At 41.6% G+C, this 20,589-nt stretch overlaps 1 protein-coding gene across 1 annotated transcript; it reads right to left on the bottom strand.

The window, feature by feature from the left end:
• Positions 1-1,145: 1,145 nt before the first annotated feature.
• LOC138210454 (V-set domain-containing T-cell activation inhibitor 1-like) lies at positions 1,146-12,856 on the bottom strand. The gene is made up of 5 exons (XM_069169624.1): positions 12,496-12,856; positions 10,344-10,667; positions 6,679-6,969; positions 3,686-3,804; positions 1,146-2,388 (listed from the first exon to the last, which is right to left on the bottom strand). Exons 1-4 carry the CDS (start codon positions 12,557-12,559, stop codon positions 3,725-3,727), a joined length of 759 nt encoding a protein of 252 aa, XP_069025725.1. The 5' UTR covers positions 12,560-12,856; the 3' UTR covers positions 1,146-2,388; positions 3,686-3,724.
• Positions 12,857-20,589: the final 7,733 nt, after the last annotated feature.

The following is a 20,589-nucleotide window of genomic DNA, read 5'->3' as shown; positions in this document are numbered from 1 at the left end:
AGACTCATTTGCTCAGATGACGTCGTTCCAGTTTGATTTCTGTAAATTAATGACACGCAAACAATGAAGAATGAAAACAGGAAGAGGAGGAAGCTCACCTTGTTGATCAGGAACAATGACGTATGTCTCAGTAGATATCTGGTGGTTGATCTCCTCCTGTGTAGCTACACATTGATAGTAGTCGGTCTTCTTCACAGTAGTTTGGAGGATGATGTCGTAGCTGCCTCCTCTTTCTGTGACCTGTGGTTCTGCAGCAGGAACCGTGTTTCCAGAACGGTTCTTCAACTGGACTTTAGGTTCTGGAGAAGCTCCTCGAACTGAACACTGAACCAGAACTCCATCTTTTGTTTCTTTAAGTATTTTAAAACGAGGCTCTGAAGCTGCATCTGTAAACACAGAACAAAGATCATATTCAAGAGGAAGGAAAAACAGGGAAACCTGTGACTGGATGACGTCACTGACTGGATGACGTCACTGACTGGATGACGTCACTGACTGGATGACGTCACTGACTGGATGACGTCACCGACTGGATGACGTCACTGACTGGATGACATCACTGACTGGATGACATCAGCTGTGCTGTGGAGGCTGATGCTGCAGTGTTTGTCACCAGAGAGTTTGTCACCGGTTTGGTGTCCCAACGTGTTTCCAGACCGAGTCAGCAGACAGAGACACACGAGGGGAAGAAGCTCCATCGTTGTCGAAGTCCTCCGAGGATTCAGCATCACTTTAACATCCCAGAACATCACTGAGGACAGTTACCGACTCCTGACAAACACTCATCCTCAAACACGCTCACTTCCACAGCTGCTCCTGCAGCCGGCGGCACTTCCGCCAAGGATCCTTCACAATAAAAGCGTCAAGACGCGGATTCTCCGCGTTTTAATGTGAAACTGTGGATTGAAAAAAGAAGCCTGAAGAAGAAAAGACATGAATGAAGGTTTATCCGGATAAAACGACACTAATTTAACAGGAAACAGTGGGAAGAAGTCCTGTTTTAAATCCAGAATATCTGAAACACTCAAAATGTTTCTGCTCCTTCAAAAGTCTTTTATAAAAAAAAAATCTGATCAATCCAGAAAAATCATTTCTGGTTCTCTTATCAAAGACACAACAAACATAAAAACAGTCACAACAGGCAGTTTTATGTTATATTTATTTATTAGTGGAGAAATGAAGCACCATCTAAAATGAGATGATAAACTACAGGTTCATCATTTGACAACATAAATTCTCGTATCAGTCACCAACAATGTGTGACTGTACTGACAGAAAACAACAATATGATGAAAAAAATACAAATAACAAAAGTCACAAAAGCTATTTTAAAGTTTAGCTTCAAAAACATTCACATTCATGTGAAGGACAGCAGGCTTCAGGTCAATGTTGAACTCAGTTACAGTAATGTGATAAAGGATTACAGATCAAAGTGAACTATTTTAACATCATAGATCATCTCTAGAAATATTAAATGATTATATCGTATATTGTGTGCACGATTAAATTGGGTTTAAGCAGGTCTCAGAAATGCTGCTTTGATTTGAACTTTAAAACAAAACAAACGGACCTTTAATTCTTCCTGATACTCAGAATTGAACATCTTGTTCATATTATTTTAACCTCAACATGGTCCAGATATGAATCTTGAATCAGGTGTTAAATGATCAGTCAGGAGTTTTCTGGTCATAATTATTGGTCTGTTTTTGTTCCCACTGTCCACCAAGCATGTGTCCTCCTCGTTTGGTTGTTCACGTCCTTCTGCGTTGCTTCTTTGTCTTTAATTGTCCTGATTTCCAATCAAATTATTTTATTTTCACTCCATTTTATTGTCAAATTAACTTTATTCAAAAAGCTCCAAATTGTAAATTGATGTAATTTGTCTCAAAGAGCTCTGAAGGTGATTTTAATTCTTTCATTTATCCAGGAAGTAAAATGCAGAAGATAGTTTGATGTTACAGCATAAAAAGATGCAGTAGACATGCAGCAGTAGAAGACCCAGAAAACACAACTGGGTTTTTAATTTGATCAACATAAAGAAACATTTAATCCTTCAAGATCCCAAACTTTAGAGATACGTGGTTTTAACTGGACAGGAAGGAGATAAAACAAAAAACCTGTAAATCCTTTAATGTAACTAAAGCTGCTGGACAAAAGGAGTAAACAACAACAACAACAACAACAGCCTCTGAACTGTGGTGGAGGGTGGAGAAGGATAAAAGCTGCATTAATAGGAAATATTCAAATAAAGTCAAAGAAGGAATTTGTACAAAATTACACAAACAGACAAACACACATTCAGACAATCTGCTTCAAACGTCACACCGACGTCAGACATTCTGCTGACCGTCCTGGAGAAGTTGTTTCATCTTTTATCTTATCGTCGACCTGCAAAACAGAAAACAGAGTTACATCAGCAAAGATCCAGTTTATCTTCATCCTGTTCTGACTGTAAAATGTTTATTAAATTATCCAAGATGCTGCAGTACAAAAACGTCCAACCTAAAATCCTGAAACAGTGTTGAGTTAATGAGTTTTTCAGATGTGACGCTGAACACTGCTGAGTTTAACAGGACGAGTGAACGTCCCCTCAGACGGGAGATGTTACATCATTTTAAAAGGCATGTCCTAAACATTTATTAACAAAAATACGATTTTTTTTGTTGTTGTTGTTTTTTTTCTTCAAATGCAGCTTTGTGATGCAAAACCCAAAAAAAACAACACGTCTGGACATTTGTTGTTGTTTATTAAAGTTGTAAACAAAGTTCGTTGTTTAGTTTTTTGACTGATTTAAAACAAATATAAAGTATATAATGATAGTAAAGAGCAGTAAAACTTCAGCATCATCATCATGTGTCAGAATATAATTAGAGTGTTTGAATTCTTATCATTGAAAAGGATTTGATACGTTTTAGTTTTTCATATTTTTTTTTTTATTTTTTTTATTTCACTTTATTAATCCCCGAGGGGAAATGTCTTCACTACAGCAGGGGGGCTCTCAGGGGGGAGCTGCTGCAGCAGGCTGCCACTAGCGCGGCGCCAGGTAACCTGACCTGAGGTGCATGTTTTTGGATGATGGGAGGAAGCCGGAGAACCCAGAGAGAACCCACGCAAGCACAGGGAGAACATGCAAACTCCGCACAGAAAGGCCCAGGACCGGATTCAAACCCGGAACCTTTTTGCTGTGAGGCGACAATGCTAACCACTGCACCACCGTGCTGCCCAAAAAAAAAATAATTAATTCCAACAGACCATTTGGGTTTTCTGTCATGTCAATCATCTGGATGCTTCCTGTTGGGTCAGCTCTCCAGTGGTTTGGATAAACGGGGTTTGTGTTTGTGTTTGTGTTTGTGATGAAGCTGAAAGCCGGCAGCAGCAGAAACAACTGATTTAGCAGGAAAACTTCACTCAAAGTTTTCCAGCACTGATTCAATATCAGCTAAAAGAGGAACCAAATGTAAAACATGTCAAATGACATTCTGCTACGATGCAGAATAATTTACAGCTTTGATTAATTTACGTCACAAAATGTAAATTTATACGGAACGACTGCTGCTGATAGTTTGAACAGCGGAGGAGACGGACGAGAACTGGACCGACGTCTCTGTGGACTTTCAGATGGAAACACTGACAGGACTATCGTCTGCACATTAAACACATGCCGACACACATTATTTCTACTTACCTGGTGGTTGATTTTTGCGGTGACTTTGATAAACAACAACTAAAGTAGGACAAGTAGGACAAGTCCAACAATAAGTCCAACAATATGTCCTCCAGCAGCTGTACTCATCCCATTGCTCGCTGAAACACAAGACGGTGACGTTACTCTCAGGATGTAACAGCAGAACATTTATTACATTAAAAACATTTAAAGTTGTGCTTCTTTAAAAAAGTCATTCAGTGTAAACAGGGACATTTATTATAACAACTTTAACTGTTTTTAACAGTTTAATAACGTCTGAAAATCTAAAATTCTCCTAAATACTAGAAGAACACATTAAAATACACAGAAACATGGTTGGAATAAACTGCATACACATCATTAATCTTAATGTGTTCATATTCATATTACTGTTTGGACAAACTGTACTTTGATGCTTTAAAAGTAGTTTTTTTAAAGTGAATGAATAAACAATGAGGTTGTTTCCAGGTGAAACCAGCAGGGGGCGTCTCAGCAGCTTCAGTGACTTTGTTCTCAAACAGGAAGTGTTTGATATGAACAGGAAGCCTTGAAGTTCCTCCATTGGATTAATAATCACCAGCTGCTATTATTGTATTAATGTAGAGTTATAATACTGTCCTGCTTTTTATCTTCACTTTAATTTATAATCCAGAACAAAAACTAAAGTGTCCTCATTGTTTCTGATGTGATTCATGTGTTTGCTGCTGCAGTTATTAAACCGCTTCGTCTCCATCTCATCGATTAATTTACAGAAAATAAGAACTTCAGTGAACCTCTGAATATTTGTGGTTCAACACGGATCAATAATTTATTTATTAATTTCACTTGTATCTTAAAAACATGTGATTGTGATGATTTAGTTCCTAAATGTGTTTTCATGAGTCTCCTCCGGATCAGATAGTTAACCACCATCTTGTGTAGTGAGTGTGTAGTGAGTGTGTGTGTTTGTGTGTAGATTGTGTGTAGTGAGTGTGTGTGTTTGTGTGTATATTGTGTGTAGTGAGTGTGTGTGTTTGTGTGTAGATTGTGTGTAGTGAGTGTGTGTTTGTGTGTATATTGTGTGTAGTGAGTGTGTGTGTTTGTGTGTAGATTGTGTGTAGTGAGTGTGTGTGTTTGTGTGTAGATTGTGTGTAGTGAGTGTGTGTTTGTGTGTAGATTGTGTGTAGTGAGTGTGTGTGTTTGTGTGTAGATTGTGTGTAGTGAGTGTGTGTTTGTGTGTAGATTGTGTGTAGTGAGTGTGTGTGTTTGTGTGTAGATTGTGTGTAGTGAGTGTGTGTGTTTGTGTGTAGATTGTGTGTAGTGAGTGTGTGTGTTTGTGTGTAGATTGTGTGTAGTGAGTGTGTGTTTGTGTGTATATTGTGTGTAGTGAGTGTGTGTGTTTGTGTGTAGATTGTGTGTAGTGAGTGTGTGTGTTTGTGTGTAGATTGTGTGTAGTGAGTGTGTGTTTGTGTGTAGATTGTGTGTAGTGAGTGTGTGTGTTTGTGTGTAGATTGTGTGTAGTGAGTGTGTGTTTGTGTGTAGATTGTGTGTAGTGAGTGTGTGTGTTTGTGTGTAGATTGTGTGTAGTGAGTGTGTGTTTGTGTGTAGATTGTGTGTAGTGAGTGTGTGTGTTTGTGTGTAGATTGTGTGTAGTTAACTAACATCTTGTGTGTACACACACACACACACACACACACACACACACACACACACACAGACACACACAGAGAGACACACACACACACACACACACACACACACACACACACACACACACACAGAGACACACACACACACACACACACACACACACACACACCCCTGTACAGTTTCAGTCTGGTGTTTCGAACATCTTACATTCCTCTGGTTTGATTTCCGGCCTGCAGGATTTATTGACGTCGGAGGAGAATATTTATAATATTTATGACCAGACGAGGACGATCTGAGTTCAGTCAGCTGTTTACTTTTCTACTTTCACTCCAACAGTCACCACTCGGCTGAACTCTGCTTTCAGACGGCGTTTAACTCCCGAGTCAGCAGAAAACACGCTCACAGACGGGTTTGTTATCTGAGGCCGGCGCTGCAGACGTCAGGTGGAGAAAACAAAGAGATTTTAGGCTCCAGTTTTCAGTAAATAGTGAAACTCTCATGGTGTTAAATTACGTCTCCGCTCTGAGACATATTTCAAAACTTTCACTTTCAGTCTGTGAATCCAACAAAGAACGTTTCTGTTCTCAGGATTAAACTGATGATTGTAAATCTTTTCTGTGTAAATTAAACCTCCATTTAATTCATTTTTTATTCCTCCTACATTCTTGTGTTTTGTTTGGCTTTATATTGTTTATTGTTTATTTTTTACTGCTTATTTCTTTGAACTTTTAAAGTCTATCCGGCTGTTTTAACTCTGATGATGTGCTGAACTTTGTTCGACCTCTGTTGTGTTTAAATGTGAATAAATCTGAGATGATGTGAAGTGGAGCAGTGGAAGGAGGACAAATGCTCCCAATCAGTTATTTAAGGACTCTTTCCAGTAAATAGTGAAACCCTGAGGACACGTCGGACGTCACGTCTCAACCAGCTCAGTTTGTGTCCTCAGACTCACGAGCAAGCAGCAGGAAGGTAACGATCGGAGAGGGACTGTGGATCGTGTGCAGCTCATACAGCTGCTGGGACTGATCACAGCTGGAAACACTCATGTTTCATATCACAGATAATTATGAAGGAGCTGGATTCAGACTGAACTCACTTCATTCTGGGCTCAGTTCCTGTCAACTCACCTGCTGGAGTGTTTTATCAGAGTTTAGTGAGTCACACACCTCAGATGACCTCAGATGACCTCAGATGACCTCAATGACCTCAATGACCTCAGATGACCTCAATGACCTCAGATGACCTCAGATGACTTCAATGACCTCAGATGACCTCAGATGACCTCACATATCTTTCTTTGGAAAACTTGTATTTGTAATGTATGAACAATCACTTTTTTTTTAAAGAACAACAAAAGGACTCACCATTTATAGGCACGTAGATCCCTTTAGAAATCTGATGGTAGATCTTCTCCTGTGTAGAAACACAGGTGTACCTGTCGGACTTGGTCACATAAATCTGGAGAATAACGTTGAAGCTGTTTTCTTTCTCTTTGTTTTTTGTGACCTTTGGTTCTTCAGCAGGAAGGATGTTTCCAGCTCCGTCCCTCCACTCGACTACCGGTTCTGGAGAAGCTCCTTCAACTTCACACTCCAGCAGAGCCCAGTCGTTATTTGTTGCATTAATTATTGTGACAGATGGTTTTGGAGATGCACCTGAGAACACAGAATAAACAACAGATTAAAATCATTTTCCATATTCAGTGTTTTACAAAGTGTTAAAAGAAAAGAAAAGCACAGTACTGTGGAGCTTAATTTCACCTCCCAGCATTGTTTGACAGAACTTAATGTTTGAATAACATTTTAAACTGTATTTCTGACTCATTTAAATATGTTTATATAATGCAGTATTTTATGAATGTAAAGAGGAAGTTGCTGTTTTAGCAGCCAGATCACATTGATCACTAAAAGTTCAATTATATACAGGAAAATACAGAATGAATTAAATAGATGTTTGCAGCTTCTTCAATATTACTGCATTAATATCGTCACAGGTAGTTTAAATAAAGTTTATGGAATCAACCAGAAGTCACTAATGTACCTTAATTACAGGTTAGATTACTTCCTTTGTAATAATGATGGTGAACTTTTTACATTATTCAAAGTGCAACAACTCGAAGAGATGTTGACGTAAAAATGTCGTCACTTATCAGGGATGAGTGACGTCACATCCAGGTAGAGATGTGGTGATCAGAGATATCAGATATCTGATACTCAAATTCAGGACTCACCTGGGATTTTCTCCGATGTTCTGTCTTTTAACCTTTTGAAGTGCGGAGGTTGTATGCGACCCGATATTTACACTTAAAATTCATAAATTAATATACGGTATATTTTTACGTTGACCGGGAAGGTCAGCACAGACATATTATACCTCATTTTAAAGGTTAAAAGTTCGTTTTTTCAACAAACTCATGAATCTCGTCGAAGGATTTTCGACATTAAAATAATTACATTTCGCTTTACGGCAGTAAATAGTTCGCAATTTATCTGCTAACCTGTCGCATCACCGTTAAAAGTCATTTATGGATCGAAAAACAAACATTTATCAACAAACTGCGGCTCGTTTTAAAGAACAAAACTCCACCTATTACATTCAGCTCGTTTAAGTTCAAGCGGAAGTCAAAATAAATCGAATAAAAGTGAATTATTTCCCTCGTTTAGTTTGATCGCAGCTCCTTAAACGTTTTAAACACCGACATCTCGATCAATTATAAAGTAATGACAAAAGATTTGACCAATGATGTTCGGTGTCTGTGAAATCAGTGAACGCCCGGGAACAAAACGAACCAATCAGCATCTTTCTACGACGTAAAATGACGGACCTGTCCGACTTTCAACTCGATCAGCCAATCAGAGAAGAGCATCTTCAGGCAGGTACCACGTGTGTGTTATTGACAGTTACTGTCGTCCAATTGAAAGTCAGCGCCGTGTAAACAGTCTGACTTTGGAGCTGGTAAAATTACCTGTCGGACCATATATGGAAGTTAAGGCAGTTTGTCTCTCTGTCACAGCGGAACACAAACAGATCAGAGAAACTGTTGATATCTCTCAAAATAGACCGAATTAAACAATAATTATTTTTATAAATCTTTATCTAAATATTAGGATGATATTTTTATAGTTAAATTTAACAACTTTGTCTTCTTGTGGCTTTTTTGGAGTATTTTAAAAAGGCTTTATCATCATTATTTATTCACTTCAGAGAGGTTCTTGTGGAGCTCTGCAGTCATCTGCTGGAGATGCTCTGTGCTGCACTTTCATAAATATCTTGGAGCCACTTCTGTCTATCAAAGTGAAGTTTGGCACAAATATTGCAGATAGAATAAAGATGAAATCCTGTGAATTTCAGCCTGATTGATCTTATTATAACTGATTTACTGTACTTTAAATATGAAGGGGAAGGTTAAAAACAACATAGCCTCATCCCTTATCTGTGAAATCCTTCAACCCATTAACAGTGTTCGAGCTACAAATATGACTGAAACAGAACATGAAACCACAGAGAGATTATTTCACAGCGATACGCAGACGTGAACCGGCTCTTTATGCTGCTGAAACCATAAACAGGTTCAGGTTGGTCGGTGTAAAGAGGCAGCAATGAGCATGAATATGAGAAACCCTAAGAGGTTAAGATTTTCTCTAAAAGGGGAAATAAAACACATGTTAGACATGTTTCAGTGACATCAACTTGGCAGTCAGGTAAAACTGAGAAAAAAGAAAACTCGGTAATATTTATTACAAATATTATTTATGATCTAAAACTGCGAGAGGAAACCACAGTTTTAGATTTTATAAACGTCCTGGCGCATTTACAGACGAGGCTGGTTTCTATCCGTCCTGGATGGGTTGAAATCAGAGTTGGAAAACACGTCCGGGTGGATCAACATCAATCTGATGGCTCACATTATACAGGTAGGCAGGCAGGTGAAGGACCAGCATGCACCTGGGGAGGTCGAAGCTTTTAACCAATGAGGCAGCAGAAGTCACAAAATATAAACTCTGTTCAACAAAAAAGAAAAACTTTGTTTGCAGAGTGGATTTCTTTTATCGTCCTTCATTCCCATGATGCATCAGTGGTCTTCTCATTTTTTAGTTCGATTTAGATTTGTGATAAATAGTCACTATAACCTCCAGCTCACTGATCTAAAGGTGATGAACCCACTCAGAAGTAACTCTAAAGCTCACTGAATAACACTTCAAATTTCATTTGTTTCATTGGGACTCAAACTAAAGTGTAAAATAAATAATTTGAGGTTTTACAGGTTTGTTTTTTCTTAACCAGGAGCAGCAGCTGACGTGTTGCAACCAGGAAATAATCCAACACGCATCCTCCTGTAAAAACGGTCACATGATCACTTTCTGTTCCTGTGGATTCAAATAATGAGATATAACCTGTTAAATAGTGAGTTTTAGAGGAGCTGTTATCTTTGGTCAGAGCCTGTTTATCTTTTTCTCCAGCGTTCACAGTCTTGGTGCTAAATCAAGCTAAACTAAGTTAAACCAGGCTAAGATAAGCTGAGCTGCAGGTTTTGAGAGCCCTCAGACGGCCTCATGGACAGACACAGTGGTCACATGCTCATCAGTTTAAACACAGTGAGTCTTCCTCAGCGTTGTGCAGCTCTGCAGCGGTCACGTCATCTCGTCTCCGTCTTTCTCTGCATGTCCTCCCTACTGCCGAGGAGAGAGCACACGAGCCATGAAAGCCTCTGCGGCTCCGCGACGGTTCACACCGACATAAACAAGACTTCAGCCTCTGCCAGGAAACAAACTATAAGAAAGGCTCATTATCGCGGCACATCCACTAACATGAGGCCTCACTTTTTACTGTGAAACTGAAAACACTTCCACATCAACAGATGGAGAGCGGAGCCTCGAATTTAATCTGAGATTAGATGAAACACTTCTCCATCTGAAGACCTCGTCCACGCTCGGTGTTTTTATTCTGACTTGAGTCCATCTGGGACTCTTGAACCAGCCGCGTCTGTAAATAAGCAGGCGTCTCAGAACGGTTTCATGGAGGAACTCACGGATGATCAGCTCGATGCGGGCTCGTCTTGATGACGAATCAAGCGGAAAATCACAGGTGTAATTTCCACTGTCCCCCGGCTGTGTCTTTGTGATAACTATGGAGGCGTTACCGAACACCAGTTGGTCTTCAAAATGAAAGACTCGACCTTTGAACTCTGAAATGCCGTTATTGTTATCTTCTCCCCTTTGATAGAAGAACACCTTGTTGTTAGTCTCTTTCTTCTTCCAGTCAAACATCTTGTCGATGATGCTCTCAGGGCCGAAGGAACACATTAAAGTGGCATCATCGTCCTCTTTCACGATCAACCTGGTGACATCTGACCCTGAAAAACCAAAAACATGCATCAGTCAGTGTGTTCGATCTGTCGGGGAACACGACTCACATCTCCTCTGAAACACCAGCGTATCATTGTGTGCTGCACAAAACAACATGAAAATATGTTAAATCAAAATATGAAAGTAAATATGGAAAGATACAAAAAGACCAGTGAATAAAAATGTGTCTTTAGCCTCCTCCTCTTCCTCCTCCTCTTCCTCCGAACACCTTTCAGTCTAATGAAATACAGTCGAACCAACACGTCTCTAAAACGGTTTGAATAAAGAAAAACTGAACATTATAACCTTTATGAAAGAGGATTTAATTCAGAAATGTTCAGTGATGTCATCGTTGGTTTTTCTAATGAATGAGGGATTATTTTCAGATGGACCTCCAGAAAACTAATAAGAAGGAGTGACTTTAGCTAACAACACTGAGATAACTGCTGTGGTCTCCTTGTGGTCAGAAAAACACAATGAATGCAGGTGTGACATTCCAGCTCAGCAGCAGTAAAGAGGCCAAATGAAGGAATCTTTTTAGACAGCTGACAGCTCTTCACATTTATCACATAATCTCACTCTTCATCCAGATAAGTGTCACCACACAAACAGGTATTTCTGCTTCATCAGAAAATAAAATAAAAAGCGATTTGAGTGTGGGAGGCAGACGAAGAGGAAACGAGCTGAAACTGTCGTTCTCTGCTTCTGCAAATGATAACAAAAACCAGGATGTGTTACTGCAGCTCAGGTTACATGGAAATACTGGGGATTAGTTCATTTTAATTCAATTTGTTTGACATTTCTTTTGTTTGTGTGTGTGTGGGGGGGGGGGGGGGCTCTGCATTCAAAACTTGACTTCAGTAAAAGTCTGCAGCTACTAGAAGTATGAAAAGTAAATGTACACACTGAATTGTGCAGTTAACACTCCCTGTCAGTGTTTTACTGTTTTATATGATGTTTAATATTACCGCTGCATTCATGTGCATTTTATTGATGTATTATTTAAGATTGTGCTGATTTTAAACTGATTTAAAAAGCTCAGAAATACACTTTTTTTTTGTGGTGATTTCATGAGGTTTTTAAAATGTTTTTTTCGCCTAAAATGTAACTGAATATTTCCAACTAATAAAGAAACATTTAATCCTTCAGTTTATCAGAAAAATTCTAATTTAAAATCAATAAATTTATATTTCCATGTTTTTTACAGGTCAGGAAAGAGGATGAAAAACTGTAATCTTAAAGCTGTCAGACAAATATAGGCAAGTAAAGAAAACAGAAGATTTACCTCTGAGATTTAGTGGAGAAAAAGAATAGAGTTGCATAAAAAGGAAAATACTCAATTAAAGTACAAATGCCACAAATTTGTACTCGAGTAAAAATACTTTCCACCACTGCGGACATCATGTCATTCTTTATGAGAAATATAATTTACGATATTCTTTAGTTTATACATCACCAGCTGATTTAAAGGTTTCATTTAACGGGAGCACAAATTCGATATTTAATCGGAAATGAAATGTCGATTCTCGGAAATAAATGTGCGTCAAGAGGAAGCAGTGCACTTCCGGCCCACGTCGAAACTTAAAAACACCTCCAAATGATGCAACACATCCAATTAATGAGTATTATAGGACTGTAAATAACCAGGAGGATGATTTCACTGGATGACGTCACCTTAATCTGCGTTACCTTTATGTTAAAATGCAGTTGGAGGCTGATGGGACAGTCGCACGCGCTGCTGTTGTCTCCTCGTTAATCTAACAGCTGATCACTTTGAACAATTAAACACAAGCAAAACTGCAGATGATGATGAGACGACAGAAATCTTTCTCTCACCGGTTCCGTCTCCAAACGTGTTTGCAGTCAGCAGGAAGAGAGAGATGAGCAGAACGAGCTCCATGTCTGTGGAAGAGACCCGACGGTTCTCTAAAGGAAGTGCAGGAGGCCACTCCTCTGGAGTGGATCACCATCCGCGGACACTTTCGGTTTCTATGCTGCAAAAAGGTGCAGCTTCCTCCTGAGATCCTGCAGAACAACAGCGTCACGACCAGCTCCAGACCACGAACCGAGAAACCCCGAAAGGAGCCGAGATGAAGCAACATGCGGCGCAGCTGCTTCCACTCAAGGACACCAAATAAATCGAAGTGAACATTTATTCTGGTAAAAACATAAAACCACAAGTTCCTTGAAGTGAACAGTTCAAACTCCACCGAAAGGGGGAGCTCTTCTATTAAAGGAAGTCAAAAAGTAAAAATACTCCATTCAAATAATCCATTACAAGGAAAAAGTCCTGTATCCAAAGTATTCAAATATTATCAGCCAAATATCAGTCAAATATTAAAGTACAAGTCCTGTTCTGGACCCTCTCACTGATATCTGATTATATGACATCATTACATCATTAACAGTCAAATCAAGTCAACTTTTCTTTGCAATACAAGGTGCTTCACAATAAAACGAAATATATTTTTAGAACACATAAACAAAAAGTGATATAAAATAAGTGACATGGCAGAGAAGACAATACAGAAAATAGTGTCAAATATATATGAAATAAATTACGAGAAAGATAAAAGTCTTCAGATTTCTTCTTTCTTTGCATGTTAGTGTTGCTTTCAACTACTTTATATCCAGTTTTATATGCAGGGACATCAAGATAAAGGTTTTTACACTGAAAGGGAAGTTTTAATCCAGTCGTGGTTCGGCATCATTATTGTCTTTAAAACAGATGAAAAAGAAATGTTGACGGTTTCCTCGGAGACGACCTGGCAACTCAATCCTGAAGCAAAACAATTCACTGAATTTACAGAAAGATCAACAATCTGTAAATCTGTACATCTGTAAATCTGTAAATATGTACATCTGTAAATATGTAAATCTGTAAATCTGTACATCTGTACATCTGTACATCTATGGCCTCAAGTTTCAATAATAACACCGGGTTTTATTGCGTCTCGCCTCTCTAACGACTGCCTGTGTGTTTTATTGCGTTTACTTCAGCCGGTATTCATGTCTGGTTGCTCGGTCTGATCCACGTTAGTGAAACTAACATCAGACAAACATCAGCTGACAGAGTTACTCAATCAGTTCCATGTTTCAATAATCGATCGCATCTCAGATTAGTTTCTGCTGAAGTGTCATCGTTCAGCACTCTGAGCTGAACTTTGCACTATGTTGTATAATTTATTTTTTCTATGAAACGTGCGGAGGTGGGGGTGGGGGGGGGTTTCACTGGCGGGTATAAACAGGATGAATAATTACAATGAGGAGAAACATTTTGGCACCGGCCTCTGGAAACCAGATGTGGGGTTTATAAGAAAGAGGATTTTTACCGTGAAAACTTCACGAATCACTTTGCACACCTTTGAAAAGTTGAACACAAAAGAGTATTTAAAAAAAAAAAGGAAATTTAGATGAGTTTGCTGTGGCCTTCTAGGGGCCTCAGTTACCTCCACTCTGTGGTATCCATGTAGTGAACTATAGTGGACTATAGTGAACTATAACAGACCATAGTGATCTATAGCGAACTATAGTGGACCATAGTGAACTATAGCAGACTATAGTGGACTATTGCGGACTATAGTGAACTATAGCGGACAATAGTGAACTATAGCGGACTATAATGAACTATAGTGGACTATAGTGAACTATAGCGGACTATAGTGAACAATAGCGGACAACAGTGGACTATAGTGAACTATAGTGAACTATAGCGGACAATAGCGAACAATAGCGGACAACAGTGGACTATAGTGAACTATAGCGGACATTAGTGAACAAGAGTGGACTATAGTGAACTATAGCGGACTATAGGGAACTATAGTGGACTATAGCGGACTATAGTGAACAATAGCGGACAACAGTGGACTATAGTGAACTATAGCGGACGGTCGTGAACAATAGCGGACTATAGTGAACTATAGTGGACTATGGCAGCGATTTCCTGCGATATTACCGTTCGTAGTGGGAAATGGATGTGAACTCTAAAGTGACCTTTGACCATTGTTACAGCCAGATTAATGATTACCTTATATTTATTTATAATATCCTGCGCTATTATGATTCTCTGTAACTTCCCACTCAGCAGACCTGAAGCACATTTCATTGGTGAGAGAAGATTTCATCTTGCTTCATTAAACTGCTTGTTGTATTATCGTTTATTTGTTCATACCTCACAAAGAAAATACATCATTTCCACGAAATCATATCCGTTCATCCTCGAGTTAAATCGAACACCTTTGACCTTTAACCTCCAAAATCTGATGAGGTCATCCTTTGTACCAAGTGAATGTTTTTGCCAAGTTTGAAGAAATTCCCTCAAAGCATTCTTGAGATATCGCGTTCACGAGAACAGGACAGATGTATCAGAGGGACTTGAGGTCACAGTGACCTTGAACTTTGAACTTTGACCACCAAACTTTAATCAGTTCATTGTTTTTAGGATGTCTATCTGTCTGCCTGTTTGTCCTGTTCTCATGAATGCAAACGGAGGGAATTGCTTCAAACTTGGTAAAAAACATTCACCAAACGTCAAAGTTCAAGGTCACCATGACCTCACATCCATCTCATCCGTCCGTCCCGTTCTCATGAATGCGATATCTAAAGAACGCCTTGAGGGAATTTTTACAACTCAGACAAAAACATTCATTCTTTTTCGCAGACTTCCAGTAAGAGAATAAGAGTTCAGGTCACGTTGGCCGTGGGACAGATGCCCCGATGTCTAATGTAATAATGGACTGAATGTCTTCGAGTGTCTTCAGTTCCACTCTCGTGGACACGCCCCCTTTCCTTGTTTCACCACCGTCACTTCTCTCGACACTTTGAGGTCTTGTTGGGCAACATGCTGTGAACATAAAGATCTCTGAGAACATCCGGTCATCATCCCACATCTTCTCTGGTCTGTTGTAGTCATTGCTTCACTTCAGAGATAAGAGCACATTAAATATTCAACAAGGTGGGTCAGTGTGCAGTAAACCAGCCGGCCAAGGACAGACTGTCTCTCCCTTCAGGAGTCCTTGAGAACAGACTTTCTCTCCCTTCATGAGTCCTTGAGGACAGACTGTCTCTCCCTTCAGGAACCCTTGAGGACAGACTTTCTCTCCCTTCATGAGTCCTTGAGGACAGACTTTCTCTCCCTTCATGGGTCCTTGAGGACAGACTGTCTCTCCCTTCAGGAGTCCTTGAGGACAGACTTTCTCTCCCTTCATGAGTCCTTGAGGACAGACTGTCTCTCCCTTCATGAGTCCTTGAGGACAGACTGTCTCTCCCTTCATGAGTCCTTGAAGACAGACTGTCTCTCCCTTCAGGAACCCTTGAGGACAGACTTTCTCTCCCTTCATGAGTCCTTGAGGACAGACATTCTCTCCCTTCATGAGTCCTTCAGGACAGACGTTCTCTCCCTTCACGAGTCCTTGACGACAGACGTTCTCTGCCTTCATGAGTCCTTGAGGACAGACGTTCTCTCCCTTCATGAGTCCTTGAGGACAGACATTCTCTCCCTTCATGAGTCCTTGAGGACAGACTTTCTCTCCCTTCATGATTCCTTGAGGACAGACTGTCTCTCCCTTTATGAGTCCTTGAGGACAGACTGTCTCTCCCTTCATGAGTTCTTGAAGACAGACTGTCTCTCCCTTCATGAGTCCTTGAGGACAGATTTTCTCTCCCTTCATGAGTCCTCGAGGACAGACGTTCTCTCCCTTCATGAGTCCTGGAGGACAGACGTTCTCTCCCTTCATGAGTCCTCGAGGACAGACTTTCTCTCCCTTCATTAGTCCTCGAGGACAGACATTCTCTCCCTTCATGAATCCTTGAGGACAGACATTCTCTCCCTTCATGAGTCCTTGAGGACAGACGTTCTCTCCCTTCATGAGTCCTTGAGGACAGACTGTCTCTCCCTTCATGAGTCCTCGAGGACAGACTGTCTCTCCCTTCATGAGTCCTCGACGACAGACTGTCTCTCCCTTAATGAGTGCTGGAGGACAGACTGTCTCTCCCTTCATGAGTCCTTGAGGACAGACTTTCTCTCCCTTCATGAGTCCTTGAGGACAGACTGTCTCTCCCTTCATGAGTCCTTGAGGACAGACTGTCTCTCCCTTCATGAGTCCTTGAGGACAGACTGTCTCTCCCTTCATGAGTCCTTGAGGACAGACTTTCTCTCCCTTCATGAGTCCTTGAGGACAGACGTTCTCTGCCTTCATGAGTCCTTGAGGACAGACTGTCTCTGCCTTCATGAGTCCTTGAGGACAGACGTTCTCTCCCTTCATGAGTCCATGAGGACAGACATTCTCTCCCTCCACGAGTCATTGAGAACAGACGTTCCCTCCCTTCATGAGTCCTTGAGGACAGACTGTCTATCCCTTCATGAGTCCTTGAAGAAAGACTGTATCTCCCTACATGAGTCCTCGAGGACAGACGTTCTCTCCCTTCATGAGTCCTTGAGGACAGACATTCTCTCCCTTCATGAGTCCTTCAGGACAGACGTTCTCTCCCTTCATGAGTCCTTAAGGACAGATGTTCTCTCCCTTCATGAGTCCTCGAGGACAGACGTTCTCTCCCTTCATGGGTCCTTGAGGACAGACTGTCTCTCCCTTCATGAGTCCTTGAGGACAGACTTTCTCTCCCTTCATGAGTCCTTGAGGACAGACGTTCTCTGCCTTCATGAGTCCTTGAGGACAGACTGTCTCTCCCGTCATGAGTCCTTGAGGACAGACTGTCTCTCCCGTCATGAGTCCTTCAGGACAGACGTTCTCTCCCTTCATGAGTCCTTAAGGACAGATGTTCTCTCCCTTCATGAGTCCTCGAGGACAGACGTTCTCTCCCTTCATGGGTCCTTGAGGACAGACTGTCTCTCCCTTCATGAGTCCTTGAGGACAGACTTTCTCTCCCTTCATGAGTCCTTGAGAACAGACGTTCTCTCCCGTCATGAGTCCTTGAGGACAGACTGTCTATCCCTTCATGAGTCTTTGAAGAAAGAGTGTGTCTCCCTACATGAGTCCTCGAGGACAGACGTTCTCTCCCTTCATGAGTCCTTGAGGACAGACATTCTCTCCCTTCAGGAGTCCTTCAGGACAGACGTTCTCTCCCTTCATGAGTCCTTGACGACAGACGTTCTCTGCCTTCATGAGTCCTTGAGGACAGACGTTCTCTCCCTTCATGAGTCCTTGAGGACAGACATTCTCTCCCTTCATGAGTCCTTAAGCACAGACTTTCTCTCCCTTCATGAGTCCTTGAGGACAGACTGTCTCTCCCTTCATGAGTCCTTGAGGACAGACTGTCTCTCCCTTCATGAGTTCTTGAAGACAGACTGTCTCTCCCTTCAGGAACCCTTGAGGACAGACTTTCTCTCCCTTCATGAGTCCTTGAGGACAGACTGTCTCTCCCTTCATGAGTCCTTGAAGACAGAGTGTCTCTCCCTTCATGAGTCCTCGAGGACAGACGTTCTCTCACTTCATGGGTCCTTGAGGACAGACTGTCTCTCCCTTCATGAGTCCTTGAGGACAGACTTTCTCTCCCTTCATGAGTCCTTGAGGACAGACGTACTCTGCCTTTGAGTCCTTGAGGACAGACTGTCTCTGCCTTCATGAGTCCTTGAGGACAGACGTTCTCTCCCTTCATGAGTCCATGAGGACAGAATTTCTCTCCCTCCACGAGTCCTTGAGAACAGACGTTCTCTCCCTTCATGAGTCCTTGAGGACAGACTGTCTATCCCTTCATGAGTCCTTGAAGAAAGACTGTATCTCCCTACATGAGTCCTCGAGGACAGACGTTCTCTCCCTTGATGAGTCCTTGAGGACAGACTGTCTCTCCCTTAATGAGTGCTGGAGGACAGACTGTCTCTCCCTTCATGAGTCCTTGAGGACAGACTTTCTCTCCCTTCATGAGTCCTTGAGGACAGACTGTCTCTCCCTTCATGAGTCCTTGAGGACAGACTGTCTCTCCCTTCATGAGTCCTTGAGGACAGACTATCTCTCCCTTCATGAGTCCTTGAGGACAGACTTTCTCTCCCTTCATGAGTCCTTGAGGACAGACATTCTCTCCCTTCATGAGTCCATGAGGACAGAATTTCTCTCCCTCCACGAGTCCTTGAGAACAGACGTTCTCTGCCTTCATGAGTCCTTGAGGACAGACTGTCTCTGCCTTCATGAGTCCTTGAGGACAGACATTCTCTCCCTTCATGAGTCCATGAGGACAGAATTTCTCTCCCTCCACGAGTCCTTGAGAACAGACGTTCTCTCCCTTCATGAGTCCTTGAGGACAGACTGTCTCTCCCTTCATGAGTCCTTGAGGACAGACTTTCTCTCCCTTCATGAGTCCTTGAGAACAGACGTTCTCTCCCTTCATGAGTCCTTGAGGACAGACTGTCTCTCCCTTCATGAGTCCTTGAGGACAGACTGTCCTTTTTGTTCCAACATGAATTGCACTAAGAGTGAAATCCGCCGGCTCCGTCTTTATTTCCATTTCAATCAGTTTGCTGACTTCCATGAACTGAAGCGGACGTCAAAGAGACGCCGGCTGGAGTCGATGTCATCCGACCTGCCGACCGCGTATCACGGCAACGCGTGAAATAGACACGCCGGTCCGCGACAGCAGAACGTCAGATAGCCACGCTTTGAGCTGTCCAGGCTGTCGCAGCTCCGCCTCACCTGCTCCTGATCACAAGGGACAAAACTGCAGTCAGTGAACTCACCAGCTTCTCCTGATGAAATGATCTGGTCCTTCAACTTCTCTGTTCCAAAGAAAGTCACACCAGGTGGTAGTTTCAGTCTCTGTCTACGTTGCTTCACTTCTTTTGTTGTTGTTGTATCCTGGATTGGAACCTGTTCAGTCATCAGCTCCTGTCTGCATCACCTCAGATGCATCTTTTGTTAAGTTTGATTATAAGATGCATTTCTTTTTGTTAAACCTCTGCTGAGCTCCGTCTTTGCTGCGGCCAAGAACCGGGTCATAACACAAAATATACTAAAATAATATAAAATGCTCATCAAAACATTTCAACATTTTAGTTTTTGTCATAAACAGCAACAGAATTCATTCGTCATTTAGACTCATTTGCTCAGATGACGTCGTTCCAGTTTGATTTCTGTAAATTAATGACACGCAAACAATGAAGAATGAAAACAGGAAGAGGAGGAAGCTCACCTTGTTGATCAGGAACAATGACGTATGTCTCAGCAGATATCTGGTGGTTGATCTCCTCCTGTGTAGCTACACATTGATAGTAGTCGGTCTTCTTCACAGTAGTTTGGAGGATGATGTCGTAGCTGCCTCCTCTTTCTGTGACCTGTGGTTCTGCAGCAGGAACCGTGTTTCCAGAACGGTTCTTCAACTGGACTTTAGGTTCTGGAGAAGCTCCTCGAACTGAACACTGAACCAGAACTCCATCTTTTGTTTCTTTAAGTATTTTAAAACGAGGCTCTGAAGCTGCATCTGTAAACACAGAACAAAGATCATATTCAAGAGGAAGGAAAAACAGGGAAACCTGTGACTGGATGACGTCACTGACTGGATGACGTCACTGACTGGATGACGTCACTGACTGGATGACGTCACCGACTGGATGACGTCACTGACTGGATGACATCACTGACTGGATGACATCAGCTGTGCTGTGGAGGCTGATGCTGCAGTGTTTGTCACCAGAGAGTTTGTCACCGGTTTGGTGTCCCAACGTGTTTCCAGACCGAGTCAGCAGACAGAGACACACGAGGGGAAGAAGCTCCATCGTTGTCGAAGTCCTCCGAGGATTCAGCATCACTTTAACATCCCAGAACATCACTGAGGACAGTTACCGACTCCTGACAAACACTCATCCTCAAACACGCTCACTTCCACAGCTGCTCCTGCAGCCGGCGGCACTTCCGCCAAGGATCCTTCACAATAAAAGCGTCAAGACGCGGATTCTCCGCGTTTTAATCTGAAACTGTGGATTGA

The sequence above is a fragment of the Embiotoca jacksoni genome, unplaced genomic scaffold (genome assembly GCF_022577435.1).
Source record: "Embiotoca jacksoni isolate LCO1_2020_lvr unplaced genomic scaffold, fEmbJac1.0.p SCAF_46, whole genome shotgun sequence".
NCBI classification, from domain to species: domain Eukaryota; kingdom Metazoa; phylum Chordata; class Actinopteri; family Embiotocidae; genus Embiotoca; species Embiotoca jacksoni.
Note: the sequence above shows the minus strand (reverse complement) of the source record. Positions and strands in the feature narration are given on the sequence as shown.